At 57.9% G+C, this 25,797-nt stretch overlaps 1 protein-coding gene across 1 annotated transcript in view; it reads right to left on the bottom strand.

Annotated features, from left to right (window-relative positions):
- The window catches only part of PRDM16 (PR/SET domain 16), a 329,763-nt gene that overhangs the window by 164,549 nt on the left and 139,417 nt on the right, over positions 1-25,797 (bottom strand). The window contains exon 3 of the mRNA XM_007448950.1: positions 2,909-2,959. Coding sequence (XP_007449012.1) covers positions 2,909-2,959 — 51 coding nt within the window. The remainder of the gene's footprint in view (positions 1-2,908; positions 2,960-25,797) is intronic.

Genomic DNA, 25,797 nt, shown 5'->3' with positions numbered 1-25,797 from the left:
TGCGGTACGCGGGTCTCTCACTGCTGTGGCCTCTCCCGTTGCGGAGCGCAGGCTCCGGACGCGCAGGCTCAGCGGCCTTGGCTCACGGGTCCAGCCGCTCCGCGGCATGTGGGATCCTCCCGGACCGGGGCACGAGCCCGTGTCCCCTGCATCGGCAGGCGGACTCTCAACCACGGCGCCACCAGGGAAGCCCCCCTGTAAACTCTTGACAGGTGGATTCCACAGACAGTTCAGCAACCTGGCTCTTTAATACTGAGAATTTATAACCACTGCTTCCTACAAAACATCACTGTTTCTGCATCTCTTGTGTCAAGCCACTGATTGAATTAATTAGCCTTAGTTACATTTCACCAACGCACGCCAATAAAGAGCAGGAAGTATGCTTCGGTTAATCCTAAAGATGGAATAAGTGATGCTCAGAGGTGTCAGCTGACCAACCCAAGGCTGCACAGCCTCCAGCGCGGCCCCGGTGCCTCTTAAGGCCCCCAGACGTGCGTGTCTTTGGAGGGGGAGAGCCCTGTTCGGCCAGACATGAGAATCCTAAACCACAGGACTGATAAATGGGGTCTACGTCTCATTACCAAGGAATTCGCTAAGTTGGTCCTTAAAAAGCACAGCGAGACATGTGTGGTCCTCTTCTGTCACAAGCATATGTGTCTCTGCACAGCTGTAAGTGACACACCTGTTGGTAACCTGCGCCTGCTGTTTGGGAAGAAAAGGTCGAGGGAACGCTGTGACGACAGAACTCCGGCCCCGCAGCGGGGCCCCGGCTGCCTGTGCACCGAGTCGCTCTCGGCCCCTCCCTCCCTCCCTGGGAAGTGAGCAGATGGCTCCAGACATCAGGCTTAGTTGTCGGTCATCTACCAATGTGACCGGGGTCCCTGGTCAGACGGCACCTGCACCCACCCCGTGAGTAGCTCTTGGAAGGACGTCTGGACCACGGTAGCCAAGGCCTGACAGCCCCGCCATTTGTGAAAGGAAAGGCCAGTCAGGGGATGGCCCTGCCCCAGGGAACGGAGGATGCGCCAGTTCCGAGGCATCTCCTCTCCTCACGACCTTAACATTAGACCCGACCTTGCGACCTTCTGCCTCGAGCCTTGAGGCCGTCCCACCGCTAAGCTCTGGCCTGGTGGGCGTCAGCCCGTCAGCCGCTTCTTGCCACGTTCTCTCTAGAAGTTAAGAGACGAGCTGACTGCAGTCCCTGCTCGCGGGAAGTGGAAACACCCCAATTCTCTGAAATGTGGGAAGGCTGCTTCAGCTGCTCCCGCCACCTTATCCTTTAAGAAAATACGAGTTCATTCCCAGAGGCAGGAGGGGGGAAGGGTTGCCGTTGGGATTCACTTCGGAGCCATCAGATGCGCTTCAAGGAAGAGAGGCCTCAGGCCCCCAGGCAGCGGGCCAGGGAGAGGACACCTTGTCCCAGCTCTGCTCAGACAAAAGGGTCCCCCCCGGGGCCAGACACAGACCACGGTTATGGAGACAAACGAGGCCAGAAGGTCACCGCTGCCAGAGGTCACCCCTTCACGAGGTCACCGCGGGGTCAGAGAACGTCCCCCATTGCACAGTTTTCTCCAAAATCAGTGTCTCCGGGGTTGACCCTGGCGAGAAGGGCAGGCCCCCATCCTTCACAGATTGGCCCCCCCAGACGGCGGCTCCCCCGAGGCCTCGGCTCTAACCAGCCAGCCAGACACAGGGAGAAAGTTACAAAGTTTGGCAGAACCAGCAAATTACTTTCTTTTCACTTTCAGACCCAAAAAGGAATTTTCATGATGACGGGAATGCAAGCTCAAGCGGTGCCGTTGGACCCTCCCAGAGGAGGTGACAGCACCCCATGAGCACAGCTCCATGATTCTGACATTAATAGCCCTTGATAGGAGCTGGGTAGCCCCTGGCTGACTCATCGCCCCAGCCGCCCATGCTGTAGTTCCTGACGCGGTCGGGATACCAGGAGGAGATGGACTCTCTCTGCTTTGTCTGGGTGGCGCTTTGAAGCCAAGATGCCAGGAGAGAGAAGGCTATAGAAATCCTCCTGGAAAACCCAAATGCCGCATCAGCTACCGTGTGTGTGTGTGTGTGTGTGTGTGTGTGTGTGTGTGTGTGTGTGTGTGTGTGTGTGTGTGTGTGTGTGTGTGTGTGTGTGTGGGTGTGTGCACACGTGTGTGCATTTGTGTGTATGTGGTGTGTGCACGTGTCTCTGTGTGTGCACGTGTGTCTGTGTGTGTATATGCGTGTGCGTGTGTATGGATGGCCCGAATTCTATGGACGTTGAACTCCATCCGATGAACGGCTTCTGGGTTTTGGAGGTGATTTCTGCATCCCATCCCTCTGCTGTCTGTCTAACGTGCAGCGTGCACACGCAGGACCGTGCCTGCCTGTGGATGCCTGCTTTCCTCTGGGGGCGTGTGTATTTTTCTGGGCCTAGTTCACTCTCTGAACCTTTTGGAACTAATGTCTGTCAACCGGCTGTTACCCATCGCCAGGGGACGATGCCCACGTTGACACTTTCTTTCGCTTGATGGTTTGCTTATTCAATGCCGTGCCTGAGCCCTCTTTGGAGGCTGAGTACTGCAGGAGGCTTTGTTGAATCTACAGCCAATTGGGTGTTTTTTCTCTCTATATTCTTTTCACGTGAGTATCCAGTGGAGATAGTTAAATAAACACAACCTGCATTTATTTAATTTCCACACGTCAGCCTGGCCTGACGCATTCCCACAGGTTCGGGGCTTGCCTCGGTTCTCCGGAACTAGGATGGTTCCGTGAAGTGAGCCCCTACTGCTACACAGTGAAAACAAGCGTCCGTCCTAATCACTCGGGAATCAGCATTCTGCGCACACGCCTGACCGCAGATGACCTCGTACTCGGGTGTACACTGGACGGGAGGGGAGAATGCGCAGACCAACTCTCCTACCTTTTGGATGCAGCCCTCCTGGGACGACAGCTCTGCGTCCGTCAGCATTTGCTGCAAAACAATTTGGAAAGGGGTTGTTAGTTTCCAACAAAACGCGGTCCTCAAGCTACGGTGGGTTATACATCGTGCGAGCAGAGCAAGCGTGCTCTGAGGTAACCTGGGTAAGGCGGGTGGCTTCTTCAAGATAAGCAGGAGAACCGGGATCCTCTATTCCAACCGTTTGTTGCACAGGGATTTGTTGGGATGGAGCCGCCCTGTGGAGTTCAGCCTGGTCCCGTAGTGACTGGGTACACACCCACACGGAGGGTCCTTACTGCCTGCCGCACGTATGAGTAGGAACGGTCCAGTGGGGGCACCGAGATGCCTGAAATGTGTAACAGGCTCCCTCCTCGTTTGCTGGGGTGAGCTCCTGCCCCAGCAGTGGGCGGCGGCAGCACCAGGAAGTCCTCCCGCCGCCCATGGGACACAGGCTTGGGACAGAGAGGAGAGAAAGTGCCAGTCGTTCTAGGTCTTTCTTCCACTGGACAGCTTTGGCTCGGAGCTTTCCTTGGCTCAGCTCTGAAGAGCTGTAGCATTTTGCCTGGCTGGCATCTCCTCTGAACCACGAAGTTCCACTCCAGAGGGGTGGCATTTCAGCGACGGGTCCCAGAGCGCTTTCTAAGCTAAGCAAACCGACAAATTAGCTGATGTATCATTGGGGTTTTCCCTTCTGGATCGCAAGTACCCTGCACAGACACGTACGTAAATTTGTAATGTCATTTCCATAAGAATAGAAAGCAAGATGGAAACTAATATTTGGAAAATAATAAGAGAAATGGGGTCAAACCCAGGGGGTTTATTTCCCCTCCCCCTAAAATGACACCATTGCCTTTTCAAATGACAAGTGTGGAAGAGAGTGCCCGCTGGTGCCCACGCAGGCCAGGTCAGAGGACCAAGATGCTGCGTTCCAAAATGCTGGCGGATTTGCCCAGGCTCAGCTGTAATAACAGTAAGTCATATTTTTAAATGTTGAGAATTCTAACCAATTGGGGATTTTATGTTTCTTTTAATAGATTCTGAAATTGTGGTTTGGAATATGCAGCTAGGAGTGAAAACAGAGAATGAGACAGAAGAGAAGGGCACGGAGACACCGGAGAGGTCTCCTCGGGAGAGCCAGCTAGACACCAGGTCACTAGCTGCTCTGTCCCCGCTGGCCCGGGCTGGACAGGCCCAGAGGAGACCTGGGGGCTGAGCTCTGCCAGCAGACGGGCTTGTGTAGCTTCCCTCTTGTCTGTCTGCTTTTCACTCCCAAAGCCAGAGCCTAGAGGACTGGCTGCAGGCTCGGTCAACGCCGGGACAGGAGGAGAGAGAGGCTGACTGCTTGGATCCCAGGAAACCCTTGGTGTCCAGGAAGGGACCGTGCTCCCCAGGGAGGGAGATGGACCACTCTCCGGCCGCAGGCTGCCCGGGCCTGCACCTGGACCTTTGTCAGCATCACGCAGAACTGGGGGTCTGAGCGCTGGCCCCGAGTCCTGTGATTCACTAACATGCCCCTTGCGAAGGGACGGCTTGAACCAGAGGGAGAAAAAAATGTGTATTAATTCTTCTAAGCCGTGTAGCCTCCAGGGCCCGGGACAAAACCACGGAAGGGGCGCACCCGTCCGAATGACTCCCCTCCTGGGTCCTGTCCCCTCATGAAGGACAAAGGAGGCCCCTACCCAACGCCCGCCATCGAGGAACTGGAGCCTCACAACCCAGCGATGCCACTTCTCATCACCCTGCTGCTGTGACTCTTCCCAGAGAAGGGGCCTCAGGGACCCTCCCAAGTGTCACGAAGCCCGGCAAGTGTGCTGACCACCAGGCGACTGTCCTGCGGAAGGTGACAAGCTGGCCTTCTCAGCCGGGCCCAGCTCATCACATGCCCATGCGGGCCGTGCACTTGGTTACGGGCCAGGCTCGCCGTTGATTTGGGGGCACCTGGAGAAGCCACCCTTGGGAGACCTGTACCTGCCCATGGCCTGCAGGCGCAAAGCTCTGGTCAGGGGCAGAGAGGCAGACGTTCAAACCGCACCTTCTTTGAAGGTCAAGACGCCAGCACAACACACCAAGCACAGCACAGAACCGGGCGGGGCCAGGCGGGACCAGGCAGACGAAGGTCTCTCCAATGCTCCTCGGAGCCTACCCCTTGGCTCCGCTTGGACAGGCCTGGGGTGTGGGCAGTTGAGCTGCAGGACCACAGGTGAGCAGAACGGAGCCCCACCCAATCCCGTGATGCAGAGAGAGCTTGGGCCGTTAAGCCCAACCTGGCCGACACCCCCGTCCAGAGGAAGTCTAACCCTCTGCCAACGACTCCGAAGAAAGAAGCATCCTCCTGACGGGGAGTGGGTTCCAGGACCGGCCCGTTCCGGCAGCTCCTCCATGCCCACCCTGATGTAACGGCCCTCCTTGGTAGGTGTGCCCGCCATAACCTCTTCTCTTTACCCACTGCCGACCTCGGGTGCAAACCCACCCCACGCGCCCCTGCTGGAGCCTCTGCTCCCGCCTTCTCCCCGCCAAGGCCGCCACTTTGCTGAAAAACCTCTTTATTTCGCTCTTTGAGCCCTCGGCACACTCGCCGCTGGCCGGCCGGCCACTGGCAGCGGCGGTCTCTGCTCTCAAGCCCGTCTCCGCACCGCCAGAAGTATTAGGTGTGTTTTGATTCAGCAGTTTAGCCAAAAAAGTGAGGTTTGACCTGGAGCATTTGCTTGTCTCGTGTGTCTCGGTGCCAGGATTGAGCTAAGTGGGGTTGCTCAAAGCATCTTTTTTGACTCTTAAAATAAATAGCCTCTGTTCTGCAAAAAGTCAGCCCGGAGGAGACACACACACAGACGTCCGTACGCTCACAGCTCCGGAGTTCTGGCGCGTCCCCCGAGGGGGCTAGGCTTTCTGCTTGGTGTCACAAACGGATCCCAGAAGGCTTCTCTCCCTTCAAAATAGTCTGTTATTAAAGGATCTGAAAACATACCTACAGGAGGAAACCCAGACAGAGCCCCGACCTCGCGGCTTCCAAAACCAGAGAGAAGTGAATGAATTCCCCACCCCCTGCCCAAGTCTGGCCTGTGGTCCAAGGGGTCACCAAACGTTCTCATTTACCGACCTCTTCCTCTTGGCCTTGGAGCCCAGGCCTCTCTCTAACCTGTTCCTTTCTGTCCACTGCTGCAGTCATCTTTTCCACCCAAAGAGGTAGGTGTGTCTGCATCTAGAAGTGGCTACAAGCTGATTCCAAGGCCCCTCTGCTCAAAGAAGCCTCCATGGGCCAGGCCAGGGCCGTCTGTGCAGGTCACCGCTCAGGGCTGTCCCAGGAGACAGGGCTGGGGTTAGGGCTTGATAGACCTGGCTCTGAGCCTCAGTCTGCTGCCCTCCGGGAAACTGGGGGACACAGTCCGAGCAGGCAGGTCAAGACGGAGGCTGGGGCCGCCTCCCCAGCCCCGTGGTCAGCTGCTTTGGACTCTGCATCACCTGCCCTCTGAGGAGGGTTTCAGGCCCAACAAAGCAGTGCCCTCAAATGCACGCAACGTGCTGCCGCTCAGAGCTCATCGAATCCCCCTGTTGTGAGCTCATCTTAACTCCTGCTAAGAACGCCCAAGGCCTCACGTGTGCATCCTCCCTTCCTGGGAAGACAGGCTTTTTAAAGAACAATTCTCATGCTGAGTTTTCTGACCAAATCAAAGTCCTACCATGACAGCCGCTTTCCCTGGTAGAAATGTCGCAGTGACCGGTGATGGGCACAGCAGCAGCGTGCTGACAGGAGGACAGCGGGGGCGGTGGGTGCTGTCCGGGCCCCCAAAGGCGGATCCCCCGTCCTTCTCACGGCTGCCCCATCTGGGTGAGCGCTATCGTTATACTGGCTTTACTGGTAGGAGCTGGAGGCTCAGGAGTTGCCGCGACAGGGCAAAGGTCAAAGAGCTGCTGGGTGCTGGAGGCTGCGTCCAAGCCCCGGCCTCCTGATTCTGGAGGAACGGGGTGGGGTGGGGGGGCGGCGCTGGGTGGTGTGTCCGGTGGAAAGGAGCCACACGCCGCCGACCCGTCCGACAGGGACTCACACCTGAACCCCAGCCAGACCATCCCCCTGCCAGGCCGGCCGTGTGGCCTGGGTGGGGTCCCGCTGGCAGCGCCCCCAGGAGCCATCAGGGCGGTTAGGCACAGGCCAGCCCGCTCTGGCTCCCGAGCAAAGGCTCCAACGGTGTTGACACAAACTCTTGAGCTCTCAACTGGGAGTGGGTCACATTTATTTATTTTTTGCATTAAAAAAAAAAAAAACTCAGCTTAGCCGTGTTTGAGCTACAGAAATGATTTTTTTGAAAGGCGCCTTGGACACTGTTTTTCACTTTTATGCCTAAACAGATACTACTCAGTTCTTTCAAGTGAGATCTTACCCAATGAATGGAGACTCTCTCTTTACTCCTAAGAAAAATATTTACACAGTCAAGTATGGCACGAAAAAGGACCCAGGCTCCTTCAGAGGGCCCGGCCGAAACGCATCTAGGTCTCCGCATGCTGTTTACATTCCCAGCCCGGCATCTCCACCCTCCCCTCCCCAAAGGCATTTCCCAAGCCTCCCGCTTGGGACCCTGAAGTCGGGGTACTGGGAGTGGCCCCTCCCCGGGTTGGGACAGGAGAAACCAGCCCTGCTCGAGTGACAGCCAAGTCCCACCTTCCCTGCTTTTTCTGTTGGCCAACAAAAAACCTGGGGCCCCTGCAAGGGCTTTATCTAGACTCACCCCAATTCTCCCAGATCCCCCGGAGTGGGGGCCTCTATGTGTCTTGACCTCTGTGGAGTGTCTCGGGGCCGCATTAGCACAAGCTAACGAGGGGCGGACGGCTTTTCCTGGCCCACACTTCCCTGCATGGCCCCAGCGCTCTGGGCATTGTTTGCCCGCTGTCAGATGTGCTGAGAACACTCTGTTTGCTGGCAGCTCCCGGCCGTGGGCACGCGCCCCTCTGCTGGACACCCTGCCCTGCCCGGGGCTGTCGGGTGCCCATACCTCCCCTCCTGCAGGACAGACGACTGAGTGGGTGAACGAACCACGCCCTCTGAGTCCCCCAGGTTTATGGTCTAGTCTGTCCTAGGTCCCCTTCACAGCCTCCTTCCAGAAGCACCCATTGGGCACCTTTGGTCTGCCCTGCCCCATGGAAGGTGCCTTGGAGACATTTAAAGAAATCTTGAAACCGCGTTGATTCCAGTGTCAGCTATTTTGGGGAAGAGGCAACGGCTGAAGCCCACCCGCTTCTCCAACAATACCAACGTGAACAGGGAGCCCCCTCTGAAGTTAGGGGCAGAGGTGGGCAGATAAGCTGGCCCAGAGGACGGAAGGGACCGCCAGGTTCAGAGAGGCCCTGAGGGCCCCACTGCCTCGGGCGTCCTCAAGTGTCAGGCGGGGTTTCAATTTGCCTCTGAGGGTGAATATGGATGCCGGTGCTGGCCATGTGGATGGCTTGGGGCCGGGGGCGGGGGGAGCAGGGGAGGAAGGAGGGTCTGCAGGATGTGGGCAGGGAAGGGCGGCCTCGTGTAAGCCCTGGATGCTAAGTGGTGGCAGTCCTCGGGTCTTCCCTGCTCATCGGCCTGTTGACATGCCACGGTGGGCTCCAGGGGTGGGTGGGGGCCCAGAGCTCAGGCCGCAGGGCCCCGGCTCCCCACCATCAGCTGGGGGACCTGTCAGAGGCCACCCGAAGGGACACAGCGAGATAGCAGGGAACGGAGGGCCGGCCGGGCCGGGCGCCATGGTGGGCTCACATTAGACATTAGAACTGAGAACAAGCCTCTGAGGGAGAGCTGCCGTCACCCTCTTTACAGATGAGAAAGGAGCTCAGAGAGGTAGAGTAACCTTCCCACATGTGCACAGTTGGCGAGGGTGGACACAGGCGTCCATCCGCAGGGATCGAGAGTATGGGGCCCGTGGGGCAGGGCACTGAAAGAGGACAGGGCTGTGCAGCCCCTTTGCCAGGGAAAGACTGAAGGCAGCCCAGGTATGGACCTGCCTGGCCTCTGACCCCTGGTCACCCAGGCATCTGACAGAGCAGGGTTCCCGCTGCAACTGTCTTGCCGATAAGCCCAAAGAAATAAGGGCAGTGCCACCAGCCCCAGGCTCCCCAGCTTCCTTCCAGCCCACAAGCCACCTTGTAACAGCCCGGCACCTGAGCCGAGCTCACCACAAACACTCCCCCAGCAGACAGCAAGTCCCTGCTCTTTCACTCGGAATCACAGGCCCCTCAGAGCCATCTGGATGGGGGTCCCACCTGTCACTCCCGCCAGCTCCTGGCCAGGGCAGCAGCCCACCCAGGCCCCCAGGGCTGTGACACATGGCCCCCTTGGCCTGCCACCACTGTGACCTTGCCTTGTCCCCTGTGTCTGATGCCATGGGGACATGGGTGCACTTGGGGCAGGGCTCGGGCTGACCACCTTCCCTGGGGGCGGCAGTTGTTCTGGAGGGGGGAGGGGGTCGTTTGCAAGGACCCCTGCTCCCCCAGGACTGCCCCCCAAAGCTATCCCTTTCAAGAGAGAAGAGAGTGCAGGTCACCCCCAGCTCAGGACACCCAACCTCTGGCCGAGCCGTTCCAACAAGGCTCTGAATTCTCCCCCAGACCAAATACGGGGTCCTCACACACTGGGCAGCTCGGGCCTCAGAGCCCGACCCCACAGACACTGCTCAGCCCTTTCTGTCACCGCTTTGTGAATGGGGTGGCCTGGGTCCAACCCTGACCTGGCCTAGGAGCCCCTGCCCTCTTGTCCTGGCCCCAGCAGGTGCTCGTTCCCAGAGCTCCTACCTGGGGGCTCGTGTCCAGATGAGCTCTGGGCACAGAGAACAGTCTGGTGGGCCGGGTCATAAGGGAGCTCAGGTTGGGGCGCCGACTAGGCAGGCGCTGGCAGGAGGAGGCCACTGGGTCCACACTTGTGTCAGCAGACGTGGCACGGGCTCCAGAATCCCCCTCTGCCAGGCAGTGAGCTGAGGCCTGAGCCCAGGTCAGCCTCCCCGGGCCCCTGTCCTGAGGAGGTGCGTGTTCAGTGTCCCACCTGGCCTCAGGGGACAGCTGCTTTCTCCTGCTTCTGGAAGATTGATGTCCCCAGAGGAAGTGCACGTAAATCCTAAGAGCTGGGTGACGTGTGGCACATCCAATCAATGGCTCGCGACAGCCATAACTTTCAGCCTTCGGGAACCACTGGTGCGTCCAGGGGCCTCGCGATAGCCAGCTCCAGGAGCTGGAAACGCACCCCTGGAAACCAGGAGAAGCAAACAGCTGTTTGTTCCTGGATCTGGTGCCAGAGCTCCCTCCTGAGGGTCTGGGTTCAAGAGGAGAAAGCCAAGAGCTGGAAGGAGCGTGTGGACTCGGGAGGCCTCAGACCCTGCAAGAGTCCCAGCTTTTCCAGAACGTTCTTTCACATTCCAAAAGCCCAGTGTCCCTGTGTGGCCGACCCTTCTGCGGCCCCAGAACATTGCTCATCCATCGCGAGTGTCAGGCGCGTGCAGGACCGGCTTCCCGCGGCTTCCCTGCTGTGCTCAATCCCATTCGCTTAAACCAACACCGGGCTCTGCCCATCGCAAACCAGAGGTGGCTCTGCCCACTCACGTCTGAAAATACGTCCTTCTGGGACCACCACGGGCCATGCATGACTGGCTTCCGGACCTTCTGATAGCGCTGTACTCCAGCCTTGCCCGGACACCTGGATGACAGCCCATCTGCAGAAGCCGCCTCCGGGACCCTGCAGCCCGAGGGACTGTGCACCTTGGCGTCTCCCAAGGGGGAAAATCAATCACAGGTCAATTATCGGTTCTATGTGCACATTTGTCTTTTATCCTCAACCCTTTTTAGTTACAGAAATAACCTGCATATTGACAGAATCATATTAACACACTTCAACTTGGCCCTGCTTATCGATGACTTGTTTGTTAGATGATCCTTAATAATCATAAGTGAAGAAAAAGGGGTCATGGATCTCCAGCGATGGCTGCTTGACAGACACAAGTTTGAAAGTCCCAAGACCCAAGGCTGGGATGCGGGTGGGGCTGGGCTGATGCTGAAATGTGACGACACTCTCCCGCCCCGCCCCGCCCACCGTGAATCCCCCAGGATTTGGGCTCTTCTTGGGCTGTGAATTCCCACCCCTCCTACTGGGGCATGGGGTCACCTTTAATAACTCGAAGGTGGGCGGGTCAGAGGTGATCACCCCACATTTCAGCACAGAGTTGAATTTCAACTCCCGTAACAATGTCAGGCAGTGCTTTCCAGGGACGGAGAAGTGACACAATGTGAAAAGGCAGCCACCAGTGGTCCCTGTGCCCATGGGGGCAATGACCTGGGGGACAGAAGGCCTTTCCCCATCAAATTCTTGCCTTGTCTAATCCTCACCCTTTAATTATTCCACGTATTCACTCTGCAAATATTTGAGCACCCTCTCACTTTGGGGATCGCATACGTCCAAGCCAGAAGGTCCGGAACCCCGATTATAATACTGTAGCAATGACAGTAATAGCAGCCCAACTGTCAGCCCTGCGGAAGGCACAATAATCTCTAATAATCCCCATTTGCCGGCTAAGCTCAGAGAGGTTGAGCTCCTCACCCGGCGTCACACAGCTGGGAAGAGGCCGAGCTGGGATTCCAACCAGGCCGCACTCGAGCCATTAGGTTGTGCAGCCTCCACAGATCTGGCTCCATCTGGGGAGCGGGTCGGGGCTGGGCAGTGGGGAGGAGGGAGGGAAGGATGAGAAAGGGAGCTGGGCTTTCTCTCCCACAAAGGATGTTTCCCATCTGGGAGGAGGAGCCAGCCCTGCAGAGCCCCGAGTGCCTGGGCTTTGGTCACAGCTGCCGCGCTAACCCGAGACCACGGTGCGTGGGGTCAGTAGGAGGTGGGGAGCCGCCCAGCAAGAGCTCACACTTTCCTAATGGGGCCCAATTACAGCAACAGCTGTGTGGAGGAATTCCACACTGATCCGCTGTGAAAAATGGGCAGCCTTTGGAATCTTAGAGCATCCTTGCAACTGCCATGCAGCCAGGAGCCCCCAGGGCCCGGATCTGCTCTCTGGGGGGCAGGTTGAACCAGCAGAGCTGGGCCAGGCCACCCGCTCCTATTCTGCCTCAAATTTCCAAGCAAAGCCCATGCCGCCCCCCGCCCCACTTCTGCATTTCCAGCTCAGGGTCAGGCACGTTGGGGATGAGGGAGCACGGGAGGACTGCCCAGACTTGGGCGGGCCCGTGGCTCAGGCCGCCTGCCCTGGGCACGCCTTTCGGGGCTTCCCGGCCGACACGGGGCGTCCGCTGGACCCTCCTTCCTCAGGGGCCTTGGCAGGGCGGTAGGGGGCACAGGGCAGCACAGAGAACCCCGGCCCAGAGCCGGCTCTCCTGCCCTCCGTGCCCGTGTGCCCCCGCTAACCAGCCTTGATTTGCTCACCTGAGCAAAGGGGGGCACACGTGTCGGAGGCTGGCGCTGTCCACGGCACCCCCTCCTGGGGCGGGGGAAAGGGGAGTAGCCTACAATAAGGGTGCTCAGAAACCACGGTGGGGAGGAAGAGGGCTACCTTGGCCTCTGGCAGGGTCGGTGGGGCAAATCTAGCCTGTGGCCTGTGTCCACGTGGCCTGTGAGCTACGAGGGCCGTTACATGTTTAAAGAGTTGTGAAAATAAAGAATATGCAACAGGGATCGCTTGTGGCACAAAAAGCCTGCCATGTTTACTGTCTGGTTCTCTGCAGGAGCAGCATGTGGCCCCCCCCACCCAGCCCAGGGCAGACACCGTCACCAGAGGACGGAGGTGGGTGGTCTCGTGTCCTTGGAAATGAGGGCACGATGCTTCCCGAATCCTCTGTGAGCACGGAGGATGGGGTGGGCAGAGACGGCTCCCCTGTCCCAGGGCGGCTTTGCTCAGTGGCCAAGAGATGGGGCAGCCAGCAAGCCGGGTTCCCAGAACACCTGATCCGGGGAACAGCTGCCGCGCCCGCCCGGCCCCCCGCCCAGAGCGCATTCTCAGCTGCAGCCTCCTGCCGGGAGGAGATGGTGTGAAATTGGAAACAGTTTGAAACCGCTTGGTTCCTTGTCTTTCTTTCCTCTCCTGTTCGTTCTCCAACAAGAAGTGCTCAAAGTTGTCATGAAGGAAATCTCCAAACACCCATTGGGATGTCCACCTCGAGCCCCTCAACATCCCGGTGAGACCCCTCAGATGGGGAGACCCTTCCCAGGGGGCAGGTCTGGTGGCCGAGAGGCCCTGGTTCATTGAGGTTCCGGCCCGGGGGACTCGGAGCGTGAGGGTGGGGGACACATCTTCATGCCGCTGGGGGACCTGGGCGCCCTCGCCAACGCCTTCTGGAGAGCCCCCTGGCTCATCAGGAATGGGTCGCAGGTTGTCATGGAGGCCGTTCTGGCTCTCGAGACCTCAGCTAGGGAGCTTGGTGCCCGAAACTGTCCTCTGCTGAGTTCACTTTAGCACGACGCTGGAGGGACCCAAGGATGTGCCTGTGTCACCTCGGGCCACAGTGACACCCCCAGGGGTGCAGAGAGTGACACCCAGACACCAAAAGCACCTGCTGACCGTCCTGACTTCTACACAGAGTGTGACTCTACACGGCACCCCTTCTTCCTAATGAGTCGCCGGCGTGCAAGAGGTCACGTCAGTGCAGAGAGCACAAGTCACTCGCCTCCGACCCCCGCCCGAGGTCTGAGATCTGAGGTCTGGCTCCCACTGCTCTCCTGAGAGCCGGCGTCCAGCAGCCAAAAGCCTCAGGACACGTGCACAGCCCTGCTGCCTTCCCTCCTCTTTGTAGAGTCCTGAAAGCAAGGCAAGAGCCTCCTCAAACCTTCTCTGGTTTTCCTGCAACCGCCAGAGGTAAGAACGGACAGCTGGAACCCAGTCCACAGACCCTGGACGAGCGGTGTGGGAACAGGCCCCCATCAGACCTGTAGCAGGAGTGGCTGCAGGCTCGGGCCACGTGGGGGGAGGTGGGGTGACATCCTGGTGCTCACTGCCATGCCTGTCACTTTAACATGGCAAGGTCACCCTCTGCCTGCGGGATGGACTCAGAAAACCGACCCCCATCAGTGCCGGAGGTAGAGTGGGCACAGGGGCATGTGTGTTCCCAGGGCCGTCTGGAGGGGGGTCGGGAGGGTGACGGGGGGCCCCGCGGGCTATGAGCCTCTCCGGTCCTGCCCCACAGCTCTGAGTTGGTCTGCAGGCCGTCGGCGCTGCCAGGGAAGACTGTCCCTGCAGCCCGTGCCTGGGACAACATGGCCTCAGGGAAACATTAACCACGTTCACAGAAATATTCTTGGGGCCAGACGGATTTTTAAAACTCTATTCTTGGAGCTGGGAGATTTGGTTCGGCAGCATAATTGATTTGCTTTTTCCAAAGACTGAGAAGAGAGCTGAGGTCTGCTGGGCTGCAAACCACACAAGGTCTGTGTGATTACTGCCCGTGGGGGGCAGGGGGCGGGGGCAGCGTGTCCCACACCTGGAGAGAGACAGGCAGAGATGGTGGACATAAAGAGTCAGAGACAGAGAGAGACAGAAGGAGAGAGAGAGGTGGAGGGGACAGAGACAGAGAGAGATGGGGGGAGAGACACAGAGAGCACACGCAGCCCCTGGAGACCCCTCCCGGCAGGGGCCCAGGAGAACCAGGGTAAGCTGAGGGGAGAGGGCACGGGGACAGAGACTGGGGTCCCACGGGCCGAGCTCAGCAGGCCTGCACCGTGGAGGTGGATGGCTCCCGGACAAAGCCAACCTGAGCTCATCAGAGACGAGCATCACACCTGCACGTGTGCACAGCCGCAGCTGGGCCAGCCTCCACCTCTCAGCACTTGGGGCGAACAGCGAGATGTGCCCCATGTTGGGTGCCTCACTGCTTCTCCTGGACGGCCCCGCCCCTGCCCCCGGTCCCCGTCCAGCTGGGCAAGCCCTGCATCCATTTTCGGTTGTTTGGTTTGGTCTAACGGTCTCGATTACGGCGCATTCGCGAGCTTAAAAGACAGATTCCTCTGAGTGGAGGCCGCCCGGCCCCGCAGAGTCCAGCAGATGGAAGCTGACCTCTGGCCATCTTCCTCCCCCGTTCCACACCCGAAGCAAACATATCTGCGTGCCCTGGTCGGTTCGCTTTCCCTCCCTAGACACCCTGTGCTTCTCCAGGTTTCTGTGCCTGGGAGAGGCCCTCGGACTTGGACAGATGCCCCCTCAGGGCTCTTTAGAAGGGACATCCCTGCGGATGGGATCGGTGACGCCAGCTGACGGGGGCAGCCTCGCGGCAGGTGACTCGTTCTCGTCTGGTTTTCCTGTATCAGAAAAAAGGTTTACTTGCATGAAACGATAAAACTTGGGATACAGCAAGGAGGCCCCGTCGCAAAACAGAGGACCGGACACGTAATAAACTTGACCCCTGGGTGCCTGTGTGTGCGGGGGCCAGGATGGCGTGCCATCCCCAAAGCCGACCGCAGACCAGCACCTGCCCGCAGAGCCCCAGGGCGGGCAGCCCGCTGGAGGAAACTCTCCGCAGCCAGCAGGGGAATCTGGCCTCTGCATCTCACCCAGTCAGGTCCCAGAGCTGGGCCCTGAGTCCCCGTTCCTGGGGTCCGATTTTGGGCCCACGGGTCCTGATTTCCTTCTGGCGCTGGCCATGAGCGGGCACGGCAGAGCTGGCCACAGCCATGTCCCTGCTCTCTGGGCTGTCTGCTCTCTGAGCCCCTCCACTCAGCAGCTCATGCCTGAGAGACACCACAATCTTTTTACCCAATTTTCCAGCTGAGTTGACTGAGGCCTGTGAAGGTCAAGGAGCTTGCCCGGGGTCACTGAGTAACACGGCTAAGCCTCTGGCCTCAGGACAAGGATGCAGGACTCTGGTTCTTGTTCCTGATCGCTTCACCAAAGACTCTTTCATAAATAATAGGAATAACAGGGCTTCGTTTTTCACTGGAGGGTGAACTCCTCAAACCACCACCAGGGCTGTGGTCAGCACACACTGCCAAGCCCTCGTGGGGTGCAAATGGGCGCAGGCATTAGTTTGTCCCAGCCGTCCAAAGGCCTGGAAAGAGAGCCTGACGCTCGGTCCATGCCACAGGGGCTGATGAGTCACCACTGACAGTTATTAGCCTATTATTACACGTATGAATTGCCTCTTTCATACCACATGCCTATCCTTCAAGTGCTTTATTAACTAACATTAACCAACCCAATTAGCAAAAGACACTGTATTTGTGTAATTAGTAACTTGAGGCTTTATTCCGTCTTTCGCTCTTAAAGAGAAAAGGCATTTGATGCTGATTAGCTTACACTGTACAATTAGAGAAGAGGTCGGGGCTCAGCCGGAACGTTCTGATCCCTGGGGTCCCGTTAAGGTACCCGGCCCTCCAAAGACCCGCGGGGGTTTATGCTTGTGGTGTTTAAGCGTCTCCAATTGCTTCCTCTCGCATCCAAGCCCCTCCCTGCTGTTGGCATGGCCTTCAATGTGAGGAAGGGGAAATATTTATTTTTATTATAAACGTAGAGGCCCAAGCAGTGAGGAACCTTGTTATTAAACCCTCCAAGCCCAGTTCTGCAGAAAAGCTCAAAATCCAACCTTGAGTATTGATTGCAAGGTTTTTTTTCTAATCGGACGCCAAGAGGAACTCAGTGGGGAAAGGTGTGTCGGGGCCGGCCCTGGAGGGCAGCTCCTATGTTTGAGTCTCTGAGCGAACAAGCCGGTTTCAGAGGGGCCAGATGTTCTAGCTAAGAGCTGCAGGCTGCAGGCTGCGTGTGTGCACGCCACACAGGACTTGAGAACCGGGCTCTCATCCCATCTGAGTGATCGGGCTGCAGGGGGTTCACCAAGAGGGCCCCGTGTTGGAAGTGACCATGGTGCACGGGCCAGGGGCCCTTCTGCACTCCCCATGGGAGCCCCAAACTCCATTTTTTTCACTTATTTTAAGATTTTTTTTTTTTTGATGGAAACCATTTTTATAGTCTTTATTGAATTTGTTACAACACTGCTTCTGTTTTATGTTTTGGTTCTTTGGCCACGAGGCATGTGGGGTCTCAGCTCCCCGACCAGGGATCGAACCCACACCCCCTGTGTTGGAAGGCAAAGTCTTAACCACTGGACCGCCAGGGAAGTCCTCTCAAACTTTAGTAGTTTGTGAACCTGCAGAAAAAGCTCTGTGGCTCTGGGTAACTGCCCCACTAGCTTTTCTTTTACTTGTATTTATTTACTAGGCACGCCGGAAAACTCATAACCGGGGGTTGCTCGGACCATCTTCCCGCTGCCCACCCTCGAGTTCTGGACGGGAAGGAAGATGGCCTCTGCCTTCCTTCCCGGCACCTGAGCCGCCTGAACGAGGGAGCTGGTGTTTCACCAAAGCAACCTTGAACCTGCCCAGCTGCCCGGCACCGCCCACACCCCCAGGCTGAGCCATCCTGAACATAGCCACATCAGTGATCCAGGCTGGCTGTCCCCTCACCCATGGAGCACAGAGAAAGGCAAACCTCCCGCACCGAATTCCATTGTTCGACAGAGGCGACAGTCACCTTGCAGGGCCTGGCAGTACGTGTGGCCCGGCTGCCCTGCCCACACGTCTGGCTGCCCCAGGAGCTCTGTCCCGGGATCCGACACTTCTGGGGGCGGAGCTGGATTCCCTGCTTGCAACCCAGATGCTCGAGTAGCGAGCAGACCTCCCTGACTTCATTCCAGGGCCCGTTTTAGAGGGACAGAGCCTTTTTTCAACTCCATCAAGTAGGATGCTCAGGCTTTTTTTTTTTTTTTTTCCATTACTTCTCAAAATGAAGTTCAAACGCTTTAAGTCTGAAAGGCTCATCTCTTTTCTGGTCATCCTTGCTTTTATTCTCTGCTGCCTGTTCTTGTGCACTTGCACGCACACACGTGCACACGCACACAGACACACACGGACTATCTGCCCATCACAGGCAGGTGGGCACAAGTCCGCCGGGTGCTCACGGAAGGCAGGACAGACGAGGAGACCTGGGTGCAAACACTGCAGAAACCCCTTCAAAATATTTGGGTTTGTCAAAATCCCAAACCGCTGTTGCCAGGCACTTTTCCCGCTAGTGTTTGAGCCCTCGGGTATTTTAAAGGAAATGAAATCCGTGTGTTTCTGATTTATTTATACTTAACTCATCAAAATGCTGTTTTAAAGCACTATTTTGTGTCCAAAATGCCCTTTATGCCTTTTTTCCCTTCCAAACGAAAAGCCATGTTTTGCCAAGTGTATATGACCTTAAACGCTAACATATTCAAGGCTCTTTCGAAAATCAAGCTTGTGAAGTCCAAACAGACCTGAACTGGAACCGACGCCCACTGCCCCCAGAAACCCAGCACTGGATGGGCAGGTGACACATTTTGCCCCCCTGCTTTTAGCTCTGTGGCGCTGCCCCAAGCAGGGGGTCCACCTGTCCCCACCATTGGAGCCCCCTGGTGCTGTGTCCAGTGGGAAATGAGCAAATTTCCCAAAGGCGAGAATCCCCAGTTCTGGGATTTTACAGGCCCTCCCAGAGCTCTAGCTGGCCCAGCTCAAGGTCACCTTGAGTGTGGCCCCTGCTTGCCCCGAGGACAAGGGGGCAAATGCTCCTCCCGGGAGAGGCGGGGGCTCCCTGGTCCTGTGGACCCCCAAGTGCCGTTTACTCCACTCGTCAGGGTGACTCCTTTACCTCATCGCCCGCCTTGGACCTGCTGAGTGCAGGCAGCCAGGTGAGCACACAGTTCTGATGCCGGCTTAAACCATTTCAGACCAGGACGATATTTTCTCTCCACTAAGAGAAGAAAAAGGGGGCGGTGGCAGCCCTGAGCGAGTGCAGGAGGGGAGGGGACAGAGCCCCACTTGCCAGCTGGGTCACTTAGACGGGGACAAGCTCAGGCCTCCAGAGGGATAAACAAGTGCAGTGCTAGCAACACTGTCCCCTGACCTATAACACGGGGCTCAAGTGCTATGCTTTGGGTGTGATATTTATTTCTGGCCGATTTCATGCGATGGAGTTCAATTATGAATTTGATTGCTTTTTTTGTGCACGATATAAAATCCTTTATCCTCACAGCATTTAATTGTGTTCCCTGGCAGATTTGGTATTCATCATGGCCCTGCTGTCCCCAGCCCCAAAGATAAACCATCTAAGGGGCAATAAATGTCCGCTCTGATTATTGATGCTTTCAGGGAAATTGATTATCTATTTGAGGGGCGGAGCAGGCTGATGTATTACTGCCACTTTCCCTCACACGAGAGCTTCCCTGAAAGACAAATCTCTTGAACGGTGCAATGGATTTTCTATTATATTTAACATTTTCCAAAGTGATGCCGTTTTATCTTAATATTTGGAAAAGGAGGTACAGCTTCTGATGGAGCCCGGAATTCTCTGTCATCTGCTCGCGGCATTTAAAGTTGAGAAAAGCAATGAGATAACAACTCAGAGCCTGGTGGGGATGAGAGGGGCTGCTTCCTTATTCTGGCTGCACATCCTCTGTCCCACGGCCGCGGCTGAGCGCCGGGGGCCCACGTGACATTCGCATCACATCAGTGATTTACTGAGAAATGTGTTCCCGGGGTTGTGATATTAGTGTGTGGTCTGAATATTCAGAATTCATGGAGTCTTTTCCTGCAACCCACGGGAAGAAAAGCAGGCTTTGGAAGAGTTTAATTGGATCCAAAGGAAAAAAAAAAATCCAAGCAATTTTATTCTCGATTCAACACCACGTACTTTGATGGCCAGAATGGCTTTCTCCCTTTTGTCATAATTTTTAGAAATGCGTGTGGGGGAGGACCGTGTGGTGCTCACACACCTGTGTGGGGAGGTGCCGCCCTCTGGGCTGGGAAGGAGCTGAGTCCAGAGATGAACTTCGGCTCATCAGCATCGCTTCTATTAGTCAAAAGATAACAGGTGTTATAAACGCGAGTTTGCCTCCGTAAAAATCAATAGTGACTCCATAATCAACATTGTGATTAGCTGTACCCTGGTCACGATTAGCCCAGGCTGTGTTCATGCGATAATTCCCTAACGGCAGAAAGAGGCCTTTATTTTGGCAGCCGCAGAGGCGGGGGATGGGGGTCATTTTGGCCTCATCCTGGCCCTCAGCAGATGCAGCGCACCTGTGGGCAGGTGGTCCCAGGACGGACGCCCGGCTCACACTCACTTCTGGGAGTCCTGGAGCTGTGCCTTCCATGGCTGATCTGAACGCCCGTCAGGCCTCCCTGGGCCTCCCTGAGAGTAACCAGCCCCAGGGCTTTGCTGGCAGGGTGGGCAAGCTGCACACTTTCTCCAGTCCCCTTTGAATGCAAGGTGCCCGATCTTCGGGGTTTGGAAACCACCAGTGGAGGAATCACGGGTGGGTGCACCTGAAGGCACAGAACTGGCCGCGGCCACAGCGCTGAGGGCTGAGCTCTCGTTCTCACTCCCAACCCAAGGCCCCACCCTGGAAACATCCAAAGACTTTGCAAAATGCCGGTGCCTGGGCCCACCCCCGTCTCATGAATGTCATGGGTGTGGGCCAGGAGGGCGCGGGCATCGCAGTTTGTGAAAGCTCCCGGGTGATTTTGGAGTGCAGCCAGGGTGAGAGCAGTCCCAGCCCTGCACGGGGTCTGGGAGCAAGGCGGCTTGGCGGGGGTCTAGAACACCCCAGTAGGCTCCACCATCCGAAGCCCACCAAGAAAGGAGGGACGGTGGACGGCGGGCTGAGAGCTCCCACCCCTCATGGTGGAGGGAAGGAGGGAGAGCTTCCCAGAAGAAAGAGGAACCCAAGCATTGGGCCTGCGTGGAGCCTTGGGAAATGCATCCCAGGCCAGGACCGCCCGAGCAGCGGCCGGCAGGCGGGGGGCCAGCTCACCCCTGCGGGCAGCGAGGTCTGTTGTCCTCGGCTCTTCCACCGGGCTACTTGCTTTGTGGAGGGTGGGCCCCATGGGACCTGAGTGCAAGGTCATGGCGCCTGACGCTGAGGCCGGCCCTGTGGATGCATCTTCCCTCCCCACCTGGGGCACAAGCACCAGGCCCGCAGGCCCCTGTCGGGGAGCAGTGAGTTCCCCGCCATCCAGAGCAGACCCCGGGGTCCAGGGAACAGAAGAGTGAGAAGCCATCATCACGAAGTTTCCTGTGTTGTCCTGTCCCCTGACAGGCTTTCCCGCACAGATTTCTCCACACCACGAAAACTCAGAGAGGGGCTCCCGGGTCCTGAGCCTCAGAATGATGGGAGAGTGATTCTCCATGAGGGACTCACGTGTGCATGCATGTGTATGCGTGTGGGTGCGTGTGGGTGCATGCCTGTGCTTCGTGTGCATGTGCACACACGTGTGTCCCTGCTATACCTGTGAGTACGCGTGTGTGTCACGTGAGCTCAGGCTCCGGCCCGCTCAGGGCCTAGCGCGAAGGGGCCGGATGCAAAACGCCCATCCTGCCTCTGCTCCTTTGGGAACTGTGCTGCGTGCATTGTGCATCTGAGGCCAGCCTTTTTCATGATTGATGGCCTGGGCAGTAGCTCTTTATTTTTAGTGAAGAAAATACAGTGCTTATAGACTGGGTCCACTCGGTACAAAGGGGTCCCACAATGCAGGCTCGGGCATTCTTCCCTTATTTGCACAAAGACCATGCATCCAGGCAGCTCTTCGCATCTTGCAAAAAAAAGTCCCACATACATTATCCACTTTGATTGTCCCTCTTACGCTGTGAGGCAGCTCAGCGAGGGTAAGCGACTTGTCTGAGGTCACACAGCAGTAGAATGCACCAGTGCCTGGGGGAACCAAGTCCAGGCCTCTGCTGGAGGTCAGCTGGAGGCTGTTTCCCTAAGGTCAGAGTGAGACAGAGGCAGTGGGGCCCTGCTGAGACTTTCTCCAATGTCTCCTTCCATACTAGTGCCACACACGGTGGTCTAAAGCAGTGGCCATTCCAGGGCCGGCCCTGCCTGAGCCATCACCACTGTCCCACCTAATGGACCTCTGGCCTGTAACATGCTGCTCCCCAGACAGTGTCTTGGCTGCAGGGGTCCGGCGTCCTGGTGCAGCGTGGGTGCTCAAACTGCAGAGTGCGGAGTAGCTGCCGGATGCTGGCTTTGCTGGGGTCGTGGTGGTTTTCTCAGGGCTGGGCCGTGTCGGGCTAGCTGTCCTTTCTCGCCCAGGCAGCCTGTCTCTAAGAGGTCTCAGCAAGGACCTCGTCCGTGCAGGGCAAAGCATCGGCCTCCGGGGAGGTGAGCAGACGGCTTCCAGCCCTCCAGACCGCTTGCATCTCTGTGCTCCTGTTTGCCCGGCTGTAGCAGCACTCCGTCCACTGGAACTGCTTTGAGGCTGGGCCCTTCTAGACCATTCCAAAGTTCACCATCCACCTGGCCTTTCAGGTGGAGGGCCCCACGGGCAGCCAAGGTGGGCAGCAAGACCTGAGGACGACAGTGCGGCTTGCTCAGCCAGAGGGAGCTGGTGCCGCTCCAGAGTCGTCCCAGGCCCTGGTGACCTGGTCCAATGCCCACCGAGCGGACCAGGGGTGGAGGACACCAGGGGAGGCCTGCTGGCACCTCCTGGACTGGCCCTGCAGATGTGTCTGAGCCGGATCAGGCCCGTGAGCTGCCCCAGCTGATGGCTAAGGTGCCGAGGCCTGGCTCCACATGTGTGAGCCGGCGGGGGTGACGGGCAGAATCTAGGGCCTGGACACAAGGAGCAAGGTCCTCGGTTGGAGAGCCGGCACAGGCTGGGCTCTGAGCAAAGTGCTTGCACCTCCCCTGCTGCTCCCGTGGGTACTAGGCATCGTCTGTGCAAGGTGAGGCTCAGGTCTGAGATGCAGGCAAGCTTGTCCTGCAGAGTTCCGCCGCAGGCTCTTACTGTCTGAGGTTACGTGGTCAATGGTTTTCAGGAGAGGTTCATTATTACCTCGGCGCTGAACATCTGTGGCCAGCACGGCCCCTCGCCGGTTCCCCAGGGAGCCCCCATCGGTCTGGATCCTTATTCTACACCCACTTCGTGGATCCCGAGGTCCTCCAGCCCAGAGGGGGTTGGCCGTTTCAGGTCCTAAGGCTCACCCACGTCGGGGAGATGGTTCCCGAGATTCCAGGGGGAGCCCCCCACCTCCCCACGTCCCACATCAGTGGCTGAGTCGAGGGTGGTGGGTTACGGTGCTCTGCCCGGCAGTGTCGAGCTGGCCCCTCTCCCGGGCCCGTTCAGTTATTAACCCTCGTAGGACATTATCTTGCACCGAATCTCCCGGGTGCAGAGCTGTGGCCGGGCTCTGGGAGAATGTTCTCGTCCTGTTCCCGAGCGCCGCAGACAGGCCTGGGTGCTCATTACCCGGCTCCTGACCCCCTCTGCTCCGAAGACGAGCCTGCTGCTCCCGGCCAGCGCCCCCCCCCTCCTCCCACGCTTGGACCCCTTCCCCCGCCCCAGCTCCGAGGGGAAAGAATGGAAAGCAGGTCCTCCGGGAGCTGGCACGGCACACAATGGGTGTCTTGTGTGAGTAATTTAGCGCTGTGGCCAGTCAATCTGGTTTCTGGGCCCGCTGCCCTGACCCTCTTTAGAGAGGCTCGCTCTCCCCGGCACAGTGTGAAACATTTCCTTTCACTACACTGACACTCTGCAGATTGAGACATCAGCCTGGTCCAACTGCAGCAAATTAGCAATTTTTCTTTTGCTAATTGGAAATAAAAATGTTTGCTGAGGGAGCCGTTCGTCGGCATGCGGCTTTCGGTTTCTGTGCACCAGAAGGGCAGCGTTGAAAACGCGTCCCAGGAGGCTGCCCACCCAGGGGTGCCCCTCACCACAAATCCTAAGGGGCCTCAGGGCTGCGGTGTGTGGACACGCCCCTCCCTGGCAGCTCACCTGGGACCTGGGCATCCCTCGTATCCCGGACCCGTGCCCTAGAGGAGCCGGGCCCCGGGGCTGCCGCCCCCACTTCAGAAAACCATTAGAATTGGGCAGGTTGCAAAGCTGTCGGGTGAGAAAGCCCTTTGCCGGGAGGAGGAAAGCAGAAAATCAGGGGTGAAGAGCCAGGCGGCCTGCACCGTTCCTAAGCACCGAGCACGCTCTGAGGAAGCCAGCTGGGTTATCTGATTTCTGAATAAGTGTGCAGAGGACAGCACGCCCTTGTCCCGGCACGCACCCAGGAAGCACTGTCCTCCAGCCCCTCCCCCCACCCAGGGGACTTGTAGCTTCAGCCCTCCTCAGTTCCAAGGGTGGAAAAGAGCCGGGCGCTTAGGTAGAAGGGGACGGAGGCTCCTGCTGGGTTGGAAAGGAAAGGAGGCCTCTTCTGCGGATTGGAACAAAGAAAGAAGAGCCTCAGGGAAGGCCCAGAGCATCCCTTCCGGAGGAAAGTGGCCCAGGACCTTCAGATCGAGTGAGGCGATTTGGAAATCTGTGTATAAACGGACCCCCCCCCGCCCCCTGCCCGGGCACCCACATGCCTTGTGCCCGTGCACGCATGTGAGCCTCAGGGCGGCCGCGTGCACAAGTGCATGCTGTGGGCCAGCCTCTGGGGTCCACGGCGTCCAGCCTCTGGGGTCCACAGCGACCCCAGCTCCCCCGCGGTCCCCAGGGTCTCTCAGGAATCAGGCTGTCGGACCAGCGCCTAAAGGGTTACCGTGTTCCCCCTCCCTGTTTTTCTGATAAAGCATTTGACAGCCATGCCTAATAATTCTTTCTGCTGGGTTTTTTCCTTGATGTCTTTATGTGAATATGAAGCCAGAATGAAAGGCTTTGGGGGACCCCCACGAGAGAGGAAAAGCGTGAAACAGGGGGAAGGAAGACGGTGCGGGGGGCTCCCCGCCGTGAGCCGGGCATCTCGTCTGGCGGCGCACTTGGCTCCAGAGGGTCCTTTGTAAGTGGCAGTGAGCGCTCTTCACTGGGCCACGACAATAGGTGTTTTGTCAGAGGGGCCGGGTGAGGGGGCCGCGAGGGGCTAGCCCCCGGGGCCCGCAGATGTTGGACGAGGGATGATTTATTGCTCCGGTGTCCTCAGTGGCATTTGGCTACCTTCCCAGACCCCAACGTCGGTGAGGGAGGAAGGCGAGGGGGGAGGGGGGACAGGGCGGCATGGCTGAGGGGCCCCCTGACACCTTGTCTGTCGGGGGTGGGGGGACGGCAGCATGGCTGGTCCTTCAGGGCAGAGGAGAGAGGGCAACGCAGCCAGTCCTGAACGAGCTTGCAGAGAACTTGAGGAAGCCAGGCTGAGGCTCTCAAGAACATTCCCACATCTGTTAAAAAAAAAAAAAAAAGCTGCACGGGACGCGGCGACAGAGGAGCAATGACTTGGGTGAAAACGGTTTGCTCTCAGAAGCCACCGGCCTGGCCGCGGTGGCTGGCGCCCCGTCCACTTCCTGCACTGATGCGGTACCAGCCGCGTCCTCGCCCGGTTCCCCAGTGGCCGCCTGTGTTCCGGCAGCCAACAGCTGGCGTCAGTTTCACCCGAGTAAGGAGCAGAGAGCAGCGGTTCTCCTTGGGTTCTGACCTGGCCCAAACCCGAGAGGCCGTAAACCCAAGTCCAAGCAGGAGGGCTGTGCCCGTGGGGCCCCCGCTCCCAGCCCAGACCAAGTTAAGTCTGGAGGAGGCGGGCAGGGGCAGCCCGGCAGCCTCGGCACGGTTTCCCGAACCAGGAGCCTCTGAGCCGCCTGTGTGTCCCCATCGCCACACCCGCCCAACCCCCATGCCAGACCCCGCTGAGCTGGCACGCTGGACACCAAGCCAAGGAGGCTCTGGGTTGTTGCCAGGGAAAATAAATTGCTGTCGGACAACTCACTCACAACCGAAAACCACAGCTTCCTCGTGGAATCCCGCGTGGGGGAGAATTCCATTTTGGGCCTCATCCCGTTTTGGAAGGAGTTTTGAAAATACCAAAACTTGGATCGAGGAGCCCTGGGTGGGGGGGTACGGGTTAGGAATAGGACACGGTTTAGGGTATGGGTAACGGTAAGTGTTAGGGTTAGGATTAGGGTTAGGGTTAGGGTTAGAGAATAGGGAC

The sequence above is a fragment of the Lipotes vexillifer genome, unplaced genomic scaffold (assembly GCF_000442215.2).
Source record: "Lipotes vexillifer unplaced genomic scaffold, Lipotes_vexillifer_v1.1 scaffold835, whole genome shotgun sequence".
Taxonomy (NCBI): domain Eukaryota; kingdom Metazoa; phylum Chordata; class Mammalia; order Artiodactyla; family Lipotidae; genus Lipotes; species Lipotes vexillifer.
The sequence above is the reverse complement of the archived record's forward strand: the minus strand, read 5'-3'. Positions and strand labels throughout refer to the sequence as shown.